This window comes from Triturus cristatus, chromosome 10, assembly GCF_964204655.1.
Source record: "Triturus cristatus chromosome 10, aTriCri1.1, whole genome shotgun sequence".
Lineage (NCBI taxonomy): Eukaryota > Metazoa > Chordata > Amphibia > Caudata > Salamandridae > Triturus > Triturus cristatus.
This window is the reverse complement of record NC_140593.1, coordinates 735,422,540-735,440,193: the sequence shown is the minus strand read 5'-3', so window position 1 is coordinate 735,440,193 and position 17,654 is coordinate 735,422,540. Positions and strand designations below refer to the sequence as shown.

At 43.7% G+C, this 17,654-nt stretch overlaps 1 protein-coding gene across 1 annotated transcript; it reads left to right on the top strand.

Annotated features, from left to right (window-relative positions):
• The first annotated feature begins 5,953 nt into the window (after positions 1 to 5,953).
• Positions 5,954 to 8,966, top strand: LOC146789928 (histone H1-like). The gene is made up of 4 exons (XM_085631230.1): positions 5,954 to 6,046; positions 6,624 to 6,708; positions 8,029 to 8,309; positions 8,694 to 8,966. The coding sequence occupies exons 1-4, from the start codon at positions 5,954 to 5,956 to the stop codon at positions 8,964 to 8,966; spliced, it is 732 nt and encodes a 243-aa protein (XP_085487356.1).
• The last annotated feature ends 8,688 nt before the right edge of the window (positions 8,967 to 17,654 follow it).

The following is a 17,654-nucleotide window of genomic DNA, read 5'->3' as shown; positions in this document are numbered from 1 at the left end:
GTTGCAGTTACTTGCTTGCTTCAAGAGTGTTCAAGTGTTTCCTACAGTTTGCGCAGATAGTGCTGATCTCTAGACACGTGTTTCTGGTTCTTTAACCGTCATCAGTAGAGATTGCAGTCTTTCAAATGTGGGGTTTGCTGAGTAGGATGCCAACATCTTTCTCAGGTCAGGTACCTCTCACAGGCATGTGGGTGCTTCATCCACGAGCTTGTGAGCTCAATGACTCACAATAGTACTATTAAACAGGAACAGGGGTGGGAGCACACTGCTTCACCTCCCAGCAAGGTTCGCCCCTGGTATTGTGGTAAATGCAGTTTCAGTTACTTGCTTGTTTCAAGAGTGTTCGAGTGTTTCGCCACAGTTGGTGCAGATAGTGCTGATCCCTAGACACGTGTTTCTGGTTCTTTAAACATCATCAGTAGAGATTACAGTCTTTGAAATTTGGGGTTTGCTGAGTAGGCTGCGAACATCTTTCTCAGATCAGGTACCTCTCACAGGCATGCGGGTGCTTCATCCACGCGCTCGTCAGCTCAATCACTCACGGGAGTACTATTAAACAGGAACAGGGGTGGGAGCACACCGCTTCACCTCCCAGCAAGGTTCGCCCTTGGCATTGTGGTAAATGCAGTTTCAGTTACTTGCTTGCTTCAAGAGTGTTTGATTGTTTCGCCACAGTTGGCGCAGATAGTGCTGATCTCTAGACACGTGTTTCTGTTTCTTTAACTGTCATCAGTAGAGATTACAATCTTTTAAATTTGGGGTTTGCTGAGTAGGCTGCGAACATCTTTCTCAGGTCAGGTACCTCTCACAGGCATGCGGGTGCTTCATCCACGCGCTCGTCAGCTCAATCACTCACGGGAGTACTATTAAACAGGAACAGGAGTGGGAGCACACCGCTTCACCTCCCAGCAAGGTTCTCCCCAGGCATTGTGGTAAATGCAGTTGCAGTTACTTGCTTGCTTCAAGAGTGTTCAAGTGTTTTGCCATAGTTGGCGCAGATAGTGCTGATCTCTAGACACGTGTTTCTGGTTCTTTAACCGTCATCAGTAGAGATGAAAGTGTTTCAAATGTGGGGTTTGCTGAGTAGGCTCCCAACATCTTTCTCAGGTCAGGTACCTCTCACAGGCATGCGGGTGCTTCAGCCACAAGCTCGTCAGCTCAATGACTCACAGGAGTGCTATTAAGCAGGAACAGGGGTTGGAGCACACCGCTTCACCTCCCATGAAGGTTCGCCCCTGTCATTGTGGTAAATGCAGTGTCAGTTACTTGCTTGCTTCAAGAGTGTTAGAGTGTTCCACCACAGTTGGCTCAGATAGTGCTCATCTCTAGACACCTGTTTCTGGTTCTTTAACCGTCATTAGTAGAGATTACAGTGTGGTACTGTAAAATTCGGAACCACATTGGAGGCATGGCCCCACCATGCCGATTTTGGTGTCAACGAACCGCAAATGACAAATGCAGTATGTACGAGTGTTTTCGTCATGTTTCACCGATGAATTCACCGTGTATACGATACTATATATCGTACCCTCGGGTTCCATTTTAGAGCGGTAGCCATTTTGTGGTTGCCCTCACATAGGCTGTGCACTAAGGCCATGCCTAGGTCTAAAGGACACGTACACCTTCTGATGAATTCTTTGTGACCTGTGCAAACTAACTCCAATGCCCGAGGTCATTCATATCCGGCCGGTTCCTTTTACTGCGGCCAAATGGGATTAGCATCAGGGCTTGACACACCATAAAGTCGTTCTTCCCACACGAACCCTGACTAATCTTTTTCACATCTGACTCTGTTTCCTACTTTATGGCTTGTTTTACGAGGAGGAGGTGCCCGTTTTATTGGGGTCTGCTGATATCTGATGAGGGTTCTGAGCCTTGCTGGGTTAAATGATTGTGGGCTGAACGAACTGAAATGTGGGATTGTCATCATGACTCTGCTTTTTCTTTGAAGCGAAAACATGTGAATGACCACTTGTAAAACATGGGCGGTGTTGCCCAAAGTGTAATATTCTGTATAAAAGAGAAGACTGGTTTTTGATTCTGGGGACTGCCTCATTCAGTTGCTAAGGCTTCTGTGTGACGTAGTCTCACTCATTTGAGTTTAATAAAGATGTCTTTTAATATTTCAGCTTCTTTGCCAAGTTCTTTGTTATATTACCCTGAGAATGAAAATTTCAAGTACTTCAGTTGGCCCCCAACAGTGGGCCTCATCAGAAGTGGCTAGCTGGAGGAGTGATCTTGTCAGAGGACAGAAAACTACTGGGGAGAGCAGGACAGAAATCCACTAAGCAGGTACTCTGTGCACAGGGGTTCTGGGGGATTCTTTGTCTCTGCAGCCCAGTATGTCTCTGATCTTTCTGACTTTGACTCTCCAAAAGATGTCACTCCTGACTGAGAACCTTTTTGGCGTAAGCTTTTGGCGCAAGTATTTAGAACTTGGGAGGTAGAACTTGGCAATTAGAATTTGGACAACTATTTGTTTGGTATAGCTTTGATAGGTTTGTATAGGTTTGTATACGCGAATTGCAATTTGTGTAGGCAGGTAATGAAGAGACTTTTTCTCCATCTGCTTTAGTTGAAGTATAAGTGGGTCGCTCCCAGTACTTAGTTCTTTGGTTCTTTGGTTCTTAGTTTTTGGTTCTTGGTTCTGCATTGGTTCTTCGTTTGGTTCTTTGGTCCTTAGTATTGGTTCTTAGAATTTGTCCTTAGTTTTATTTGAAGATTGCAATTTTCAAAAACCGAGGGTCACGTACATTTGCGAGATTATCGATAGAGATAGCCCCTTGAAGTTTGAAGCTCGGTTAGTGAGCGAAGATGCCTAATCATAGCAAATTTGGTACTTGGTTTTGTTTTGGTTGCAACAGCGATTCCCGATTGGAGGATTCATGTCTGATACCTCCGATTGGAACTCCAACTTATGAGCTCTATTCTAAACACGGCGTGGGCCCCATCACGTTTAATAAAGTATGGGTCCGCTATTCTTGGAAATAAAGGTCTGTGAGGCTGTTTTTGCAGCTTTTTAGAAATCGATTGAAAAAAATTTTTTTTTCTTGTAAATATGACTTACAACTAGTAACCAATGGTTTGGTTTAAGCACAGTCTGTGGGCTGTCCCTTGTTTCTGTCCTAAGTGTTGGCTTATGGGTTAAAATGTGTGTTTAAATGTCTATTTGGTTTGTGGGTTTTTTCCCATTTGTGTAACTTCTGTAAGTAAATTGCGACGGCGCTATTTATGAAAAATGGCTAAAGCGCGCTGTAGTTTGTGTCCTGAGTGTTTGACCCCTTTCTGTTTATGTCTGAAATGAGCTCAATGTGTGTTTGTGGGTCTTCTTGATGATTTCAGTCTGTTAAGCAAAATGTTGGTTAATTAATATTAAGTAGAAACTTAGAAAAAAAATCTAGAAATGAACCATGTGATGTGCTAAAATAGCTATACGTTGCTCTTTAATTTATAGAATGAGCAATTGTGCACATATACAAAACTGCTGTTAAATGCTTAAAGGATAAAATTAGAAAACACACTTCAATAGATATAAATAAGGCCCCAAAACCGAAATTACCTATTTTTGCAAAAATAAATAAATTTACAGCATTTTCCTTAGATGCATTGTATTAGATGTTCACAGGCAAACTTTTCAGCTGCAGTATATTTGATAGGAATGTTCATTCAGCCAGCACTTTCCCAGTTAAACACGGGTGGAATTTTGCATAACCGTCCTTTTAAATGAAAGTGGCGCAAAAATGTGACGCTGTGTCCAAAATGATAGGCAAGGGATACAGCTTGCTTTTATATGTGGAATGATCACAAAAACGAATAATTGGTTGTTTTTTGAAGAAAATTATTTAACATGGAAAAATTATTTAAAAAAAAAAAAGTGCTTTTCAAAATCGTTTTTTAATATTTATAAAGATTAATACTCATACTATGACCTCCTAGCATTAAAATTTGATTTAAGTTGTGTTGCGTCACTAAAATGACAAGCATTCGTGTGTACAATTTTCCCTTGGCGCAGGCGCAAACAAGCTCATTTTTATAAAGTATAAGTTATTTTTTCCAATGCCCGACTCATGGGTTATGTAATAGACATTCTGGTAATGCATATTATGCAAGAAAATTGTAGGATATTCGTTTTTTAATGCCTAAAATATCAAAGTCGAATTTGGGTAAAAGCACTGTTTAAACTGCATTTTCTTTCATTCAGAGTACTTTTTAAAGTGTCTCAGGCTTCAATAAATGCATACATTTATGTTTGATATATATTTACAGGTTGTGCCTTCGTATGATTCAATGAGTCAATGTGCCAGTACAAAGGCTTGTTTTAATATCAGGGTTGAAGGTTCTAACTTCAGCTGGGCCTACTGAGACGTTCATTCATTTAAGGTTGATGAAATGTGTACCATTGCATAGGATTGCAACAAGCATTTATTCTAAAAACTGGTATGTGTGTTATTAAGTTTTGTGAATTATTCACAGTAAATGTAGTTTAATAATCTGGGAATAGAGATAATTTTTTTGGCGCCTAAAAAGGAGAAATTATTTTTCAAAATAGAGTGAATTATTGCAAGTTAGGAGGAATTAGGAAGGCCTTCAGGCTTTGACAAATTCAGAGTGGCAGAAGCTGGGGGCTAGGAGAGCTGCAGAGGCTGGCTCAAGTCACGCTGCTGAGATGCTATCTTTAGTTTTCCCGTAAACAATGGAGTAGGCTGTCACGTTGACATTTATGACCTTTTAAATTAGGGCCTTGTCTCTGTGGAATGCAGAATGACCTTGCTAAACGGGCCTCTAAAGGTGGGGTTTCTGGTTTCTCCATAAGAACATCAATAAACTAAAGAACTTAATTCCAAAGGGAAAATATAGAAAAAGGGTTTCTTTGAAAGTCCAAACATCATGTTAAATGCTTTGCAGAACTGATACATTTGTGTCTCCACTCTAAAAAATAAAATGATGCCTGCCAGTTGCTTTTATTTGACAGGAAACGAAGTGTTGCATTAAGTCTTAGACAGAAAATAAGATGCAGCCCTTTTCTAAAATTTTGAAGGCTACATGCCTAAGTGAGAACAATTTGCCAATTAAGACTTATTTTTCACAGTGGAAATTGTAGGTGCCAAATTAATATGAAGTGTCAGTGTAACAATTTTTACTTTTAGAAAGGTAAAACTACGGTGGCTTGATGTTGTAAGGTAACTGACAAGAGGGTAACAGTTAAGTAATGGAAATTTATTTTTGCGTATTTGGTCCTATCATGAATTGTTCTTGCTGGTCCTGTATGTTAGAAGAGAAACAATAATGTTATATTTGACAGCAGATTTCCATTGCCTGGTGATCTACTGTAAGAAGGAGTGTAAAGATTTTAAACGTGACAAATTAAACAGGCCCAAATATTGGGTTTTGGGCTGCAGGTTTACAGTGCATAAAAGTACATGACGTTGTGTGTCACCGCTTATTCACATATGCTATTGTTTTGTCTATGCTTTTTAGGTCTCGCCTTGCTATCGCGTAAGCGATCACAAAGCGAGACTATTGTAAAAGGGCATTTCAAAGTGCTCCCAAAAAGCGGATTGCATTGCTAGCACGCGCACAATCACACGCTTGGTGCCGCCATGCACTCCGCTTTTTGGGAGCACTTCAAAGGGTTTGCTCCCTGCCCCCAAGCGCGTGCGCGCCACGCTCCGCCGGGCTTGTCTTTTTTTTTTTTTTTTTTAACTTTAAGAGCGAGGCGCACGCGTCCACCTACTGGCTATCCCGCCCAGACTGCGGGTGCTCGGGACGGCCGCTGCGTGTACATCCAGGATTCTCTTTGAGGGGTGGACTCCCCGCTGCTGTTGCTAGAGGTGGGCGTGTTACCCGGAAGTAGACTCCCGAGGCGCGTGCGCCGCTTTAACTGCTTCAACCATCCCGTGCAGCGTGAGCGCAGAGAACTCGGCGAGCAAATCTCCTGTCAGCCTTTCGCACCATGACCGCCGAAGAGATGAAGGCTGAGGCCCAGCAGTCCTTCACCGTGGAGGGGGTGGACATCACGCCAAAGCAAGACGAGGGTATACTGAAGGTGAGGTGGCAGTGCAGGGAGTGGTGGCTCACTGGGGAGTGGTGTGAAGGTATATTACATGTATGCGTGAGGCGTTGTCCATACCTAAATCTCAGTTCGCCCACCTCAGTTTCTGCCGATTACTTTGCATGAGTGTTCGCCTGACTGGGATCTGGTATCCAGACACCATACGCCAGGGCCAACTTTAGGGCAGTGCGACAGGTGCGGCCGCACCGGGTGCTGACCTCTGGAGGGGGGCGCTGACCTCAGTTTAGCAATAAATTATGATTGGAGAGATGAGGGGCACATTTGCCCGGTAGTAGTGAGGGAATCTGAGGAGGAGGGAATGGGGCCGCCAAAAATGATTGCCGTACCGGGCGCCACCAGTGCTAAAGCCAGCCCTGCCATACGCTCTCTCTTAATGCTAGGCTTCGGCTACTTTTGTTTGTTCATCACGATACTTTGTTCCTTATGAGTGACAGCAACTGCCCTTGTGCTCCTGGGCCTCTACGCCCACTCGTTGTTATTATTTTATTTTATTCTATTTTTCGGTGGGGTTTTGTTTTTACCGCCTTTTCTCAGCAAAATGGCTTCTAAGAGGATTGCCGCTGCCACCGCCGCCGCTGCCGCTGCCGCCACCGCCACCGAGCCCGACTCTTCGAAAGCAGTGACTACTAAAGCAGGTGGGTTTTGTCATCTTGTAATATTTAATTTTATACAAATATCTATTGGTTGGGTTGAGGCTTCAATGTACTTCGTTATAATGTTCTAAAACGTGCTTGTCAATGTGCATGCTCTAAGTAAAACTTATTAACTGGAAATAAATGTGGTCTGGTTTGCATGTCGTATTTTTGAAGCGCGTGTTTTTAGAGTTTTTACAAAATTGCGCCCCCTTTATTTGATTTATTTATATATATATACTCTACATTTAATTTGACTAGAGGCATTCTTCATTTCGACACCAAATATTTCCCATAAAAAATACATTATAACGAACATTTTATAATGGCTTTTGTCAAGTGTGTCCAAGGAAAAAAAAACCGGTGGGGTGGGAGCTTAAAAGCAAACAAAACCGTTTAGTTCGGCTTCTCTGCTGCTAATAAAGTGCGCCAGATTTTCTAATTTAGATGTGGTTGTTCCCTCCCTTGAAGTACTCGTGGTCGGCTTCGAACACTGGTCTTCTAAGACTCGTTTAAAATGGCGGCCTCATGCAGGCTACGGCTGTCGGAGTCGGACCGGTGGCTTCCTGGCACGTAAAGATCTCCTCTACACTTTAGTGTAGACGACCGAATGTGAGACAACACTAAAAACCCAAGGTTGTGCAAACCTCTCGGGTTTGATATAGAGCATGCAGTGTTCTCGAATGCTGCTGACGTCAATTGTGACAAAAAAGAGGGCCTGTACCCGGGGCGAGTAAGACTTCACTGTCTTGATTAACCTGCCCACAACTATGTAGACTCTTTAACTGGCTATTAACCCCCACTCCCCCATTACATTCAAGCCAACGGGGGAGGGTACTTAAGCGTATATGCTGTTTTTGATTCTATTCTGTTAATACTTTTTCTCTCCAAGGGAATGGTGACTTCACACTCTCTGACCCTCCCTCTCAGATGTTACTCCGTGCTGGCCTGTATATTATAGCGTTGAACCCCTGGTTCCTCGGTGCACAGGGCTCCTTTTATACTCCGCCAGGGCCCCTTTGTATACAAACATGGCTTCAACTAGCATGAGTATCTACCATGTGAGAAACCATTTTCAGGCTCTGGTGTCTGAGCCCTCATTTTGGAAATGGCCCTCCTGTGCATTTTACAGGTGTCTCCCATTGCCTTATGATAGAGGTGGTTCACTTTTTTAAGTAGCTAAACAATTCAGCCAATATGTACATTTGTAGCTGGCTTTTTTTTTTTTTTTTTTTTTTTAAACCTACCTTGCTGCTCTTAACCACATCCTTGGGAAACTTTGTCACACTAAAATGTGAGTAACATTGGATTTTGCATCAACAGCTGGCGAGGTGAAGGCTAAAGCCCTCAAAATACCAAAAGCAACAGATGCCCCTCTTCACCCTTCAACCTTGAGCATGGTACTGGAAGCCCTGAGGAAGAACACCGACCGCAAAGGTGCTACGGTGCCTTCCATCCGTTCCTACATCCTCACCACGTACCCGTCTGTCGACTCAGTGCGGCTCCGGGTACTGCTGAGGCGAGCGCTGGGGAAGGGCATGGATCAGGGCCTTCTGATCAGGCCAACCAACTCAACAGCGAAAGGTGCCACAGGAAGGTTCAAGGTGAGCTCATGACGGGACCCCTTGCCAGTTAAATGATCTTGCTGAACTAGGTTATAGAGTTCTTCTTTCAGCGTGTTTTGGGGGCAGTACAACTGATGCAAGCCCAGCTTGTAGTGATCAACCATTGCAGTTAGTAGTTCTTGGCTTGTAACAAGGTGAGGAAGTGGGACTTTCTAGAGTCACTAGTCGCATACTCTGGACTCAACCTAGTTGCCTACCTTTACTTTATGCATGGGCATTACCTTTGTAACTTTGAACTAGTCCTGGTCGTTTTTTTTTGTGGTAGAATTGTTGCTCCTCCAGCCTGGGCTTCCAATAACCTGGTTTGGACTTGTGCTGGCCTGCTGTGCAACAAGTAACCAGTGTGCTTTTTATACCCTGTAGCTGGCGCCAGCCAGACCAAAAACTCTGAAGAAGGTATCTGAGAACAGTGACCCAAATGGAGAACAGGCACCCAAAGCCAAGAAAGTGGTGGCCAGGAAACCTAAAACTGCAGGAGCAGCTGCCAAGAAGCCAACTGCCAAGAAGCCAAAAGCACCCGGTAAGTCCTCTCCCACCAATTGGATGCTTGAGGGGTTCACACCTGCTGAATCCTTAGACTATGAGCGTTCACCTTACAAGTTTCATGTTAGATTTCTTACCTATCTCCTTCCCTGATTGGAACTTCACTTGGGTCCTAAGGAGTGCAGTGCTGGCAGTCTTTACCATGGTAATTGTTAGTTTAAACCCAGTCACCCAGGTTTAAAAATTCTGGGAGGTGGTGAATGGAAATTGCAGAGCAGGGTGTGCATATGTTGGAGTCGGTGTGGTGCTAAACTTTGTTTCATCGTACAATGTGATCTGATGTTGACATTAGAAAACTTGTTATGCACTTTATTTTGTAAAATAAATTTTTCAATTTGGTTGCTTGCTGTTTCCAATCCTCTTAATCTGCTCTCTTACCCCAGTTGTAAATGTTTGCGCAGACGTACGTAAACTTACTGTTGTGTGGTGGCTTGTTCCCACCTCCCTCTTAGCATCGTTTTCAGGTCTCGCCTATTCTATCCCGCAGGGATGGATAGGCGAGATTATAGTAAGCAGTCCGAAAAGTCTACCTAGCTGCAGTTCATGTGAACAGAACCACGCGCATTCTTTATAGCTTCCATTTTCTACCAGACACTTCGCGCGCGCTGCGATCTCCCTGTGTTGCCACACGCATTCAGCTCACCAGGCTGCACACCCCCTCACTCCATATGGTCTCATGCCTTTTCTTTGCTCTCCGCCGCGTGTTCTCAGGCTCCTCTCCGCCCACGCGTCTCTCCCTTTCCGTGTAGTTCCGCCCCGCCTTCTTTCTCACATTTTTTTGTGTGCTTTGTGTGACGGACTACTTGACCTCGTGCCTATGAGTTTTGTATGCATGCGTCTATTATATATATTTTTTTTTTAACCGCCCACGCGTCTCCTCTTCCATGTAGTTCCCCTCCGCCTTTTGTTTCTCGCATCTTTTTCTGATTTTCGGCTTTGTGACTGACTACTTGACCTTGTGCCTATGAGTTTTGCATGCGACTATTATATTTATTTACTTTGAGTGTTTTTTTTATTTAACTTTACGCACCCAAACACGTTCATTGTTTCCTTTCCTTCTTACATTCTTATGCGGGGGAAAAAAAATCACTCTCCACAAACAGCACTTTTATCCTGTCTCGCCTCTCTGTGTTTTGCTGTCTGCCCTCGTCTTCAATAGTTTCCAGCCTGTGTTCTGCTTTACGCATCTAAACACGTATGCTTTTGTCTGAGTTTCCTGCTTACTTTCTCATGCAAAACAAACAAAAAAATCCCACTCTCTACAAACAGCACTTTTATCCTTTTATTCTGTTTTGCCTCACACTATGCCCTACACACAGACCACACAATGCCACCTCACACACTGCCCTACACGCATTAGACCCCCCAAACTGCCACCTCACACACTACCCCACAAAATGCGACCTCACACACTGCCCTACACACATTAGCCCCCTCACCCTCTGCACCCCCTCACCCTCAAATAAATAAAAATACAGTTTACTTCCAAGACACTGCAGTCATTTACGTGAGCCAGTGTCAGATTGTGTATTTTTTTTCAATACTAATACAGCCTTTAAAGAAAATAGAAATACAGTTTACTGACCAGTCACTAACCAAAACTGCCCCCTCTCACACAGACCATACACACTGCCCCCTCTCACACAGACCATACACACTGCCCCCTCTCACACAGACCATACACACTGCCCCTCTCACACAGACCATACACACTGCCCCCTCTCACACAGACCATACACACTGCCCCCTCTCACACAGACCATACACACTGCCCCTCTCACACAGACCACACGCACTGCCCCTCTCACACTGACCCCACGACACACTGCCCCACATACACTGCTCTCACACATTATCCACTCACAGTACTTTAGGTCACACACTGCACCCTTACACAGCCCGCTCCCTTACACATTCACACTGTGCCCTCATACAATTCCCCCTCACACCCTACCCCCTAGTTCGTACGATGTCATTAGGTGCCTTTTCTAAATTTTAACTAACAAATGTTGCAGGATCAAAGCGTTTCTAAACGCATCGGTAGATTTTTGGTTTTTTCATCGGTTGATGTCAATTGGTGCTAGGTGTTTTGTGCTTAAATTAGAATTATTGTTTAACTTTAACAAATGAACAAAGTTCACGTGGACGTTGCGGTCTGAAAGTTGTGGCGCGCACCACGCTCTCCCTCTGTTGCCACACGCTTTCAGCTCACCAGGCTGTACACCCCTCACTCTCCATATGGTCGCCAACCTTTTCTTTGATCTCCGCAGCGTGTTCTCACAGGCTCCTCTCCGCCCACGCGTCTCTCCCCTTCTGTGTAGTTCCACCCCGCCTTCTTTCTCGCAACTTTTCCAGTATCTCGGCTCAGTGTGACTTACTACTTGACCTCCTGCCTCTGTGCTTTGCATTCATCTTATATATTTTTGAATGGGTTTCATTATTTTACTTTACGCACCCAAACACGTATGCTTTTGTATGACTTTCATTCTTTGCTTGCCTGCTTACATTCTGATGAAGATCACTCTCTCCACTAACAGCACTTTTATTCTGTTGCGCCTCGCGGTGTCTTGAGGTCTGCCCTCGCAAGTCGCCTGCAACTGGTCTCTCACATACACTGGCCCCTCTCACAGAGACCTCACACTCTGCACCCCCTCACACTGCCCCACTGACACTGCCCCTATACACTTTGCACCCTCACATTACCCACTTGCACTACTTTAGGCACCGCACCCTTACACCCCCTGCACCCTTACACTCACACTTTGCCCTCATACAATGCCCCCTCACACACTGCCCGCTTACAAACTGCCCCCTATTTTATACGATGTCAGTAGGTGCATTTTCACTTTTTTTAAAAACTCACAAACGTTACATGAATAAAACGTTTACAAAACGAATTTTAAGCTTTTTTTTTTTTTTTTTGTTTTTTTCGGGCAATGTTGGTCGGTGCTATGTATTTGTTGCAAAAGTTAAAACTATTGGAATTGTAAATGACAAAGCTATTTATTTAGCTATTTTCAAAACCAATACAAAATTTGGCATTTACAATGCCAATAGCTCAAACTTTCCTAATGCGAGACCTATTGCATTGCAAATGCTTGTTGTGCTTGATATACAGCAAGTATATCTGATGGCTTGACGTTTTGTGCGTTTTTATTATTTTTTATGCATGTTTTTGTTTCTTTTTTTTTTCTCTTGTTGCTGCTTTTGATACTATTACAAGTTTACCTGTGTTGTGAGGGGATGGTCATGACGATGCCCATCGCTACACAACAGTTGGTTGAACTTGTTCTGGTTACTAAATTCCACAGATAATGATATTTCATGCTGTGAACATGAGAGACAACACTTCACCAGTGCATGTCTATTTGGCTATAATGGTATTGAAGGAAAATAAAAAGAGATATACAGGATCAAAGTGTGTCACCTGCAGTTTTAGTCACGTTACTGCCCCTTCCCTTAAAGGAACAGGCAGCCCTACATTTATGTATCCTTGATTGGACCTAAGGATGAAATTATAGATCTGTGACTCAAGGTGGCCTAATTTCTATATTACATTAGTTAATGATGTTCTGTTTCCTAAGTAGCATATGGCTTTTGTTCCTTAAAACAAAAACCAGGTTTTAATTTTTCCCTGAAGAAGGAACTGGAACATTACCTAGGATTACCGTATATGGTGTAGTCACCAGCGGTAGAGTTAAAATTTGTGTAACTTTGGCCTTTTGTGTATCACCCGCACTCTTGGTGTTGTGTCACATGCCTGACTATCACCCAAGTAAATTCTTGTTCTTCCTATAGATTTTTTTTCTTTTGTTGCTTCTCCCCTGACCGATGTCGCATCATGCTTAGTTATTGGGGATTTTAGTTGTGTCCTAGTTCCAATTCCCTTTTCCGTATTCCTTTCACCAGTCAGCCCATTTATTATTGTAGGTGTATTGTTCAGGTACACACTTCCAGACTGCAGTGATGCACCAGGGACCCCCATATTATGTATAATTCCCTTTTGTATGACCAGACTGGTTTTCAAGAATTTTCCTTAGGCCTGCTTCAATGTTTTCCAGCCTGACTGTCAGGGTAGCGATAGACTGGTTAACTGACTCAATATTATAGTAAGACAAGTTTTCCATCTCAATAGGAGATATCTTACGTTTACCTTTTTGAACATGACGAATTATCAATGTCTATTTTAATTTGGTTTTCACTTCCCTTCTGTTCCTGCTGCTCTAATTTTTGGTGGGATCAGATGTGTTCTAATCATCAAATACAAGGACTCTCTAGTTCTTGTCTTTTGTTTCCACATCTTGATCATTAGCTTTTGTATTGCATAGTCCACCTGATGCATTAAAGGAAGGTATCTACATGTCTCTGATAAAATGTATCTTGTGATTTTTCTTTTGAGGTGTTCTAGATAAGGAATTTAGAAACACCTATATGTAATCATTGAGGAAAAAAATGTGTTTGCCCCATTAGACAATGCCACCATATGTGAAGACATCCATTTAGATAGAATTCTCGTGTAGTTATCTACCCTTAGATGATGGAGGCTCTCACACGGAAACCCAATTGAAAAGCCTAGACGCACTGTTTTGCCTACTGCCTTTATATTTGTATTGCTTTTTGAGAATGACAGTGTATTCTAGAACAAAATTGTCCCATGGCGTATGGCCACTCCTTTGAAAGACCGCAGGCCACCTGTTTGCAGTCCCCTTGTTATACAACGAACTGTTTAAAGCATCGCATTTGCTTCATCAGAAGGCGTTCAACATCAGAAAAGAAGGAGGAGCTGGTTTTGCCACAGAACCAGAATTTCAGTGCAAAAGAGCGCCTGTCATGTGCTGGTAACCTCTGACAGTGTGCAGTCCCTTGAGCCCCTTGGCCTGAGTTTTTGGCCACACACCCCCCTCTTTTTCCTTTGCTCCAATGGAAGTGCAGTGCACCGGCGGATCCAAGATTGACAAAAGGCACTACATTCTGGTGCCCATGAAAGAGCAGCCTGAGCGTCCTCTGACACCGAATGATGAGTGTTGGAGCCTGAGAATGGTCCCGGATCTGCACAAGATGATCTGTGCCCATGACCAATGAAGAGCATATTATTTGTAGTGTCTGCCGCAGAGGAGAGACACTGGTGCACTGCCTTGAGACATTGAGACTTTCGAGTGAGCTGTGGGTGTTTGCCAGGAGGGCACTCCAACTAAGCAGTACTTTTCTCATGAAAGGCTTGAATGAAGAGGCCTATGCGAAAGAAAACAACAAAAGAAGATTTGATGGACAATAGAAGCCTGCCAGAGAGGCTTTTTGAACGGACTCTGGGCATAGTTGGTTTCAAAAGAGGTTTACGTGTGATTGTATAGACTAGGTGTTAGGAGACTGATTGTTTTGCTGGCATTGTTTTAAAGTACTATTCTGTTTAGTAAAAGCAGAATAAAGTCCATTTTCTGTGGAAAGAGTACCCCTTTTTCACCTCAGAGTATTGATGAGGGTCACCACTGTTTCACCTGAACATACAAAAATTACTGAAATGCATAGGAGCCCTAAAAATGTTACTAGATAATTCTAGGATTTGCTTTTTGCTTAGGGTTGTGAAAAATTATTATTTCATTTGTAATAGTGGTCACTACTTTCTCCCGTTGTCTATATGTTCTTAATAACGTGTTTTCTAGTGTCTTTTTAAACATGACGTTGTCATTTATGGGTGGGATTGTTTTTCTCTACTCAATTGACTTCTGCACCCGCTTCCCAACCTATGTCTTTTCCTACTACTGTTTCTTTGCACTCTTTTCACCCTTTTCCTGAACATGAGCAGGTTAGAAGATCAGAATTCGTAAGCAATTCTTTTGTACAGCTTCTGCATCAACACTAGTTAGTAGTGAACATCACTAATTGTTGGGTGTGTGATCTTATGCCACCTACTACAGATAGAGGTATTCCTTATTTTGTCCTGCCATATGTGGTCTTTGTGCTACTACATGTGTAAGGAAACGTGTCCCGAGAGAGTTGCTAAGTAATAGGATTATGCTCCAGCAACATCTTGATGATCTGATGAATATAGACCTGGATTCAGATTAGTATGAGTATAGTTATTGCCTATGTAAGGGCAAAAGGAGGGTCTGTGGTACTGTAAAATTCGGAACCACATTGGAGGCATGGCCCCACCATGCCGATTTTGGTGTCAACGAACCGCAAATGACAAATGCGGTATGTACGTGTGTTTTCGTCATGTTTCACCGATGAATTCACCGTGTATACGATACTATATATCGTACCCTCGGGTTCTATTTTAGAGCGGTAGCCATTTTGTGATTGCCCTCACATAGGCTGTGCACTAAGGCCATGCCTAGGTCTAAAGGACACGTACACCTTCTGATGACTTCTTTCTGACCTGTGCAAACTAACTCCAATGCCCGAGGTCATTCATGTCCGGCCGGTTCCTTTTACTGCGGCCAAATGGGATTAGCATCAGGGCTCGACACACCATAAAGTCGTTCTTCCCACACGAACCCTGACTAATCTTTTTCACATCTGACTCTGTTTCCTACTTTATGGCTTGTTTTACGAGGAGGAGGTGCCCGTTTTATTGGGGTCTGCTGATATCTGATGAGGGTTCTGAGCCTTGCTGGGTTAAATGATTGTGGGCTGAACGAACTGAAATGTGGGATTGTCATCATGACTCTGCTTTTTCTTTGAAGCGAAAACATGTGAATGACCACTTGTAAAACATGGGCGGTGTTGCCCAAAGCGTAATATTCTGTATAAAAGAGAAGACTGGTTTTTGATTCTGGGGACTGCCTCATTCAGTTGCTAAGGCTTCTGTGTGACGTAGTCTCACTCATTTGAGTTTAATAAAGATGTCTTTTCATATTTCAGCTTCTTTGCCAAGTTCTTTGTTATATTACCCTGAGAATGAAAATTTCAAGTACTTCAGTAGTCATTCAAATGTGGGGTTTGCTAAGTAGGATGCCAACATCTTTCTTATCTCATGTTCCTCTCACAGGCATGCGGGTGCTTCATCTACGCGCTCGCCATCTCAATGACTCACGGGAGTACTATTAAACAGGAACAGGGGTGAGAGCACACCACTTCACCTTCCTGCAAGGTTCGCCCCTGGCATTGTGGTAAATGCAGTTTCAGTTTCTTGCTTGCATCAACAGTGTTCGAGTGTTTCGCCACAGTTGGCGCAGATAGTGCTGATCTCTGGACACGTGTTTCTGGTTCTTTATACCATATCAGTAGAGATTATAGTCTTTGAAATTTGGGGTTTGCTGAGTAGGCTGCAAATATCTTTCTCAGGTCAGGTACCTCTCACAGGCATGCGGGTGCTTCATCCACGAGCTCGTCAGCTCAATGACTCACGTGAGTACTATTAAACAGGAACAGGGGTAGGAGCACACCGCTTCACCTCCCAGCAAGGTTCACCCCTGGCATTGTGGTAAATGCAGTTTCAGTTACTTGCTTGCTTCAAGAGTGTTTGAGTGTTTCGACACAGTTGCCGCAGAAAGTGCTGATCTGTAGACACGTATTTCTGGTTCTTTAACTGTCATCAGTAGAGATTACAATCTTTCAAATTTGGGGGTTTGCTGAGTAGGCTGCGAACATCTTTCTCAGGTCAGGTACCTCTCACAGGCATGCGGGTGCTTCATCCACGAACTCGTCAGCTCAATGACTCACGGAGTACTATTAAGCAAGAACAGGGGTGGGAGCACACCTCTTCAGTTCCCAGCAAGGTTCACCCCTGACATTGTGGTAAATGCAGTTTCAGTTACTTGCTTGCTTCAAGAGTGTTCAACTGTTTTGCCACAGTTGGCGCAGATAGTGCTGATCTCTAGACACGTGTTTCTGGTTCTTTAACCATCATCAGTAGAGATTACAGTCTTTCAAATGTGAGGTTTGCTGAGTAGGCTGCCAACATCTTTCTCAGATCAGGTACCTCTCACAGGCATGCGGGTACTTCATCAACGAGCTCATCAGCTCAATGACTCACGGGAATACTATTAAATAGGAACAGGGGTGGGAGCACACCACTTCACCTCCTAGCAAGGTTCACCCCTGGCATTGTGGTAAATGCAGTTTCGGTTACTTCCTTGTTTCAAGATTGTTCGAGTGTTTCGCCACAGTTGGCGCAAATAGTGCTGATCTCTAGACACGTGTTTCTGGTTCTTTAACCGTCATCAGTAGAGATTACAGTCTTTGAAATTTGGGGTTTGCTGAGTAGGCTACCAACATCTTTCTCAGGTCAGGTACCTCTAACAGGCATGCGGGTTCTTCATCCATGAGCTCGTCAGCTCAATGACTCAAGGGAGTACTATTAAACAGGATCAGGGGTGGGAGCACACCGCTTCACCTCCCAGCAAGGCTTGCCCCCTGGCATTGTGGTAAATACAGTTTCGGTTACTTGCTTGCTTCAAGAGTGTTCGAGTGTTTCGCCAAAGTTGGCGAAGATAGTGCTGATCTCTAGACAAGTGTTTCTGGTTCTTTAACCATCATCATTAGAGATTACAGTCTTTGAAATTTTGAGTTTGCTGAATAGGCTGCCAACATCTTTCTCAGGTCAGGTACCTCTCACAGTCATGCGCATGCTTCATCCACAAGCTTGTCAGCTCAATGACTCACGGGAGTACTACTAAACAGGAACAGGGTTGGGAGCACACCGCTTCACCTCCCAGCAAGGTTCGCCCCTGGCATTGTGATAAATGCAGTTTCAGTTACTTGCTTGTTTCAAGAGTGTTCGAGTGTTTCGCCACAGTTGGCGCAGATAGTGCTGATCTCTAGACACGTGTTTCTGGT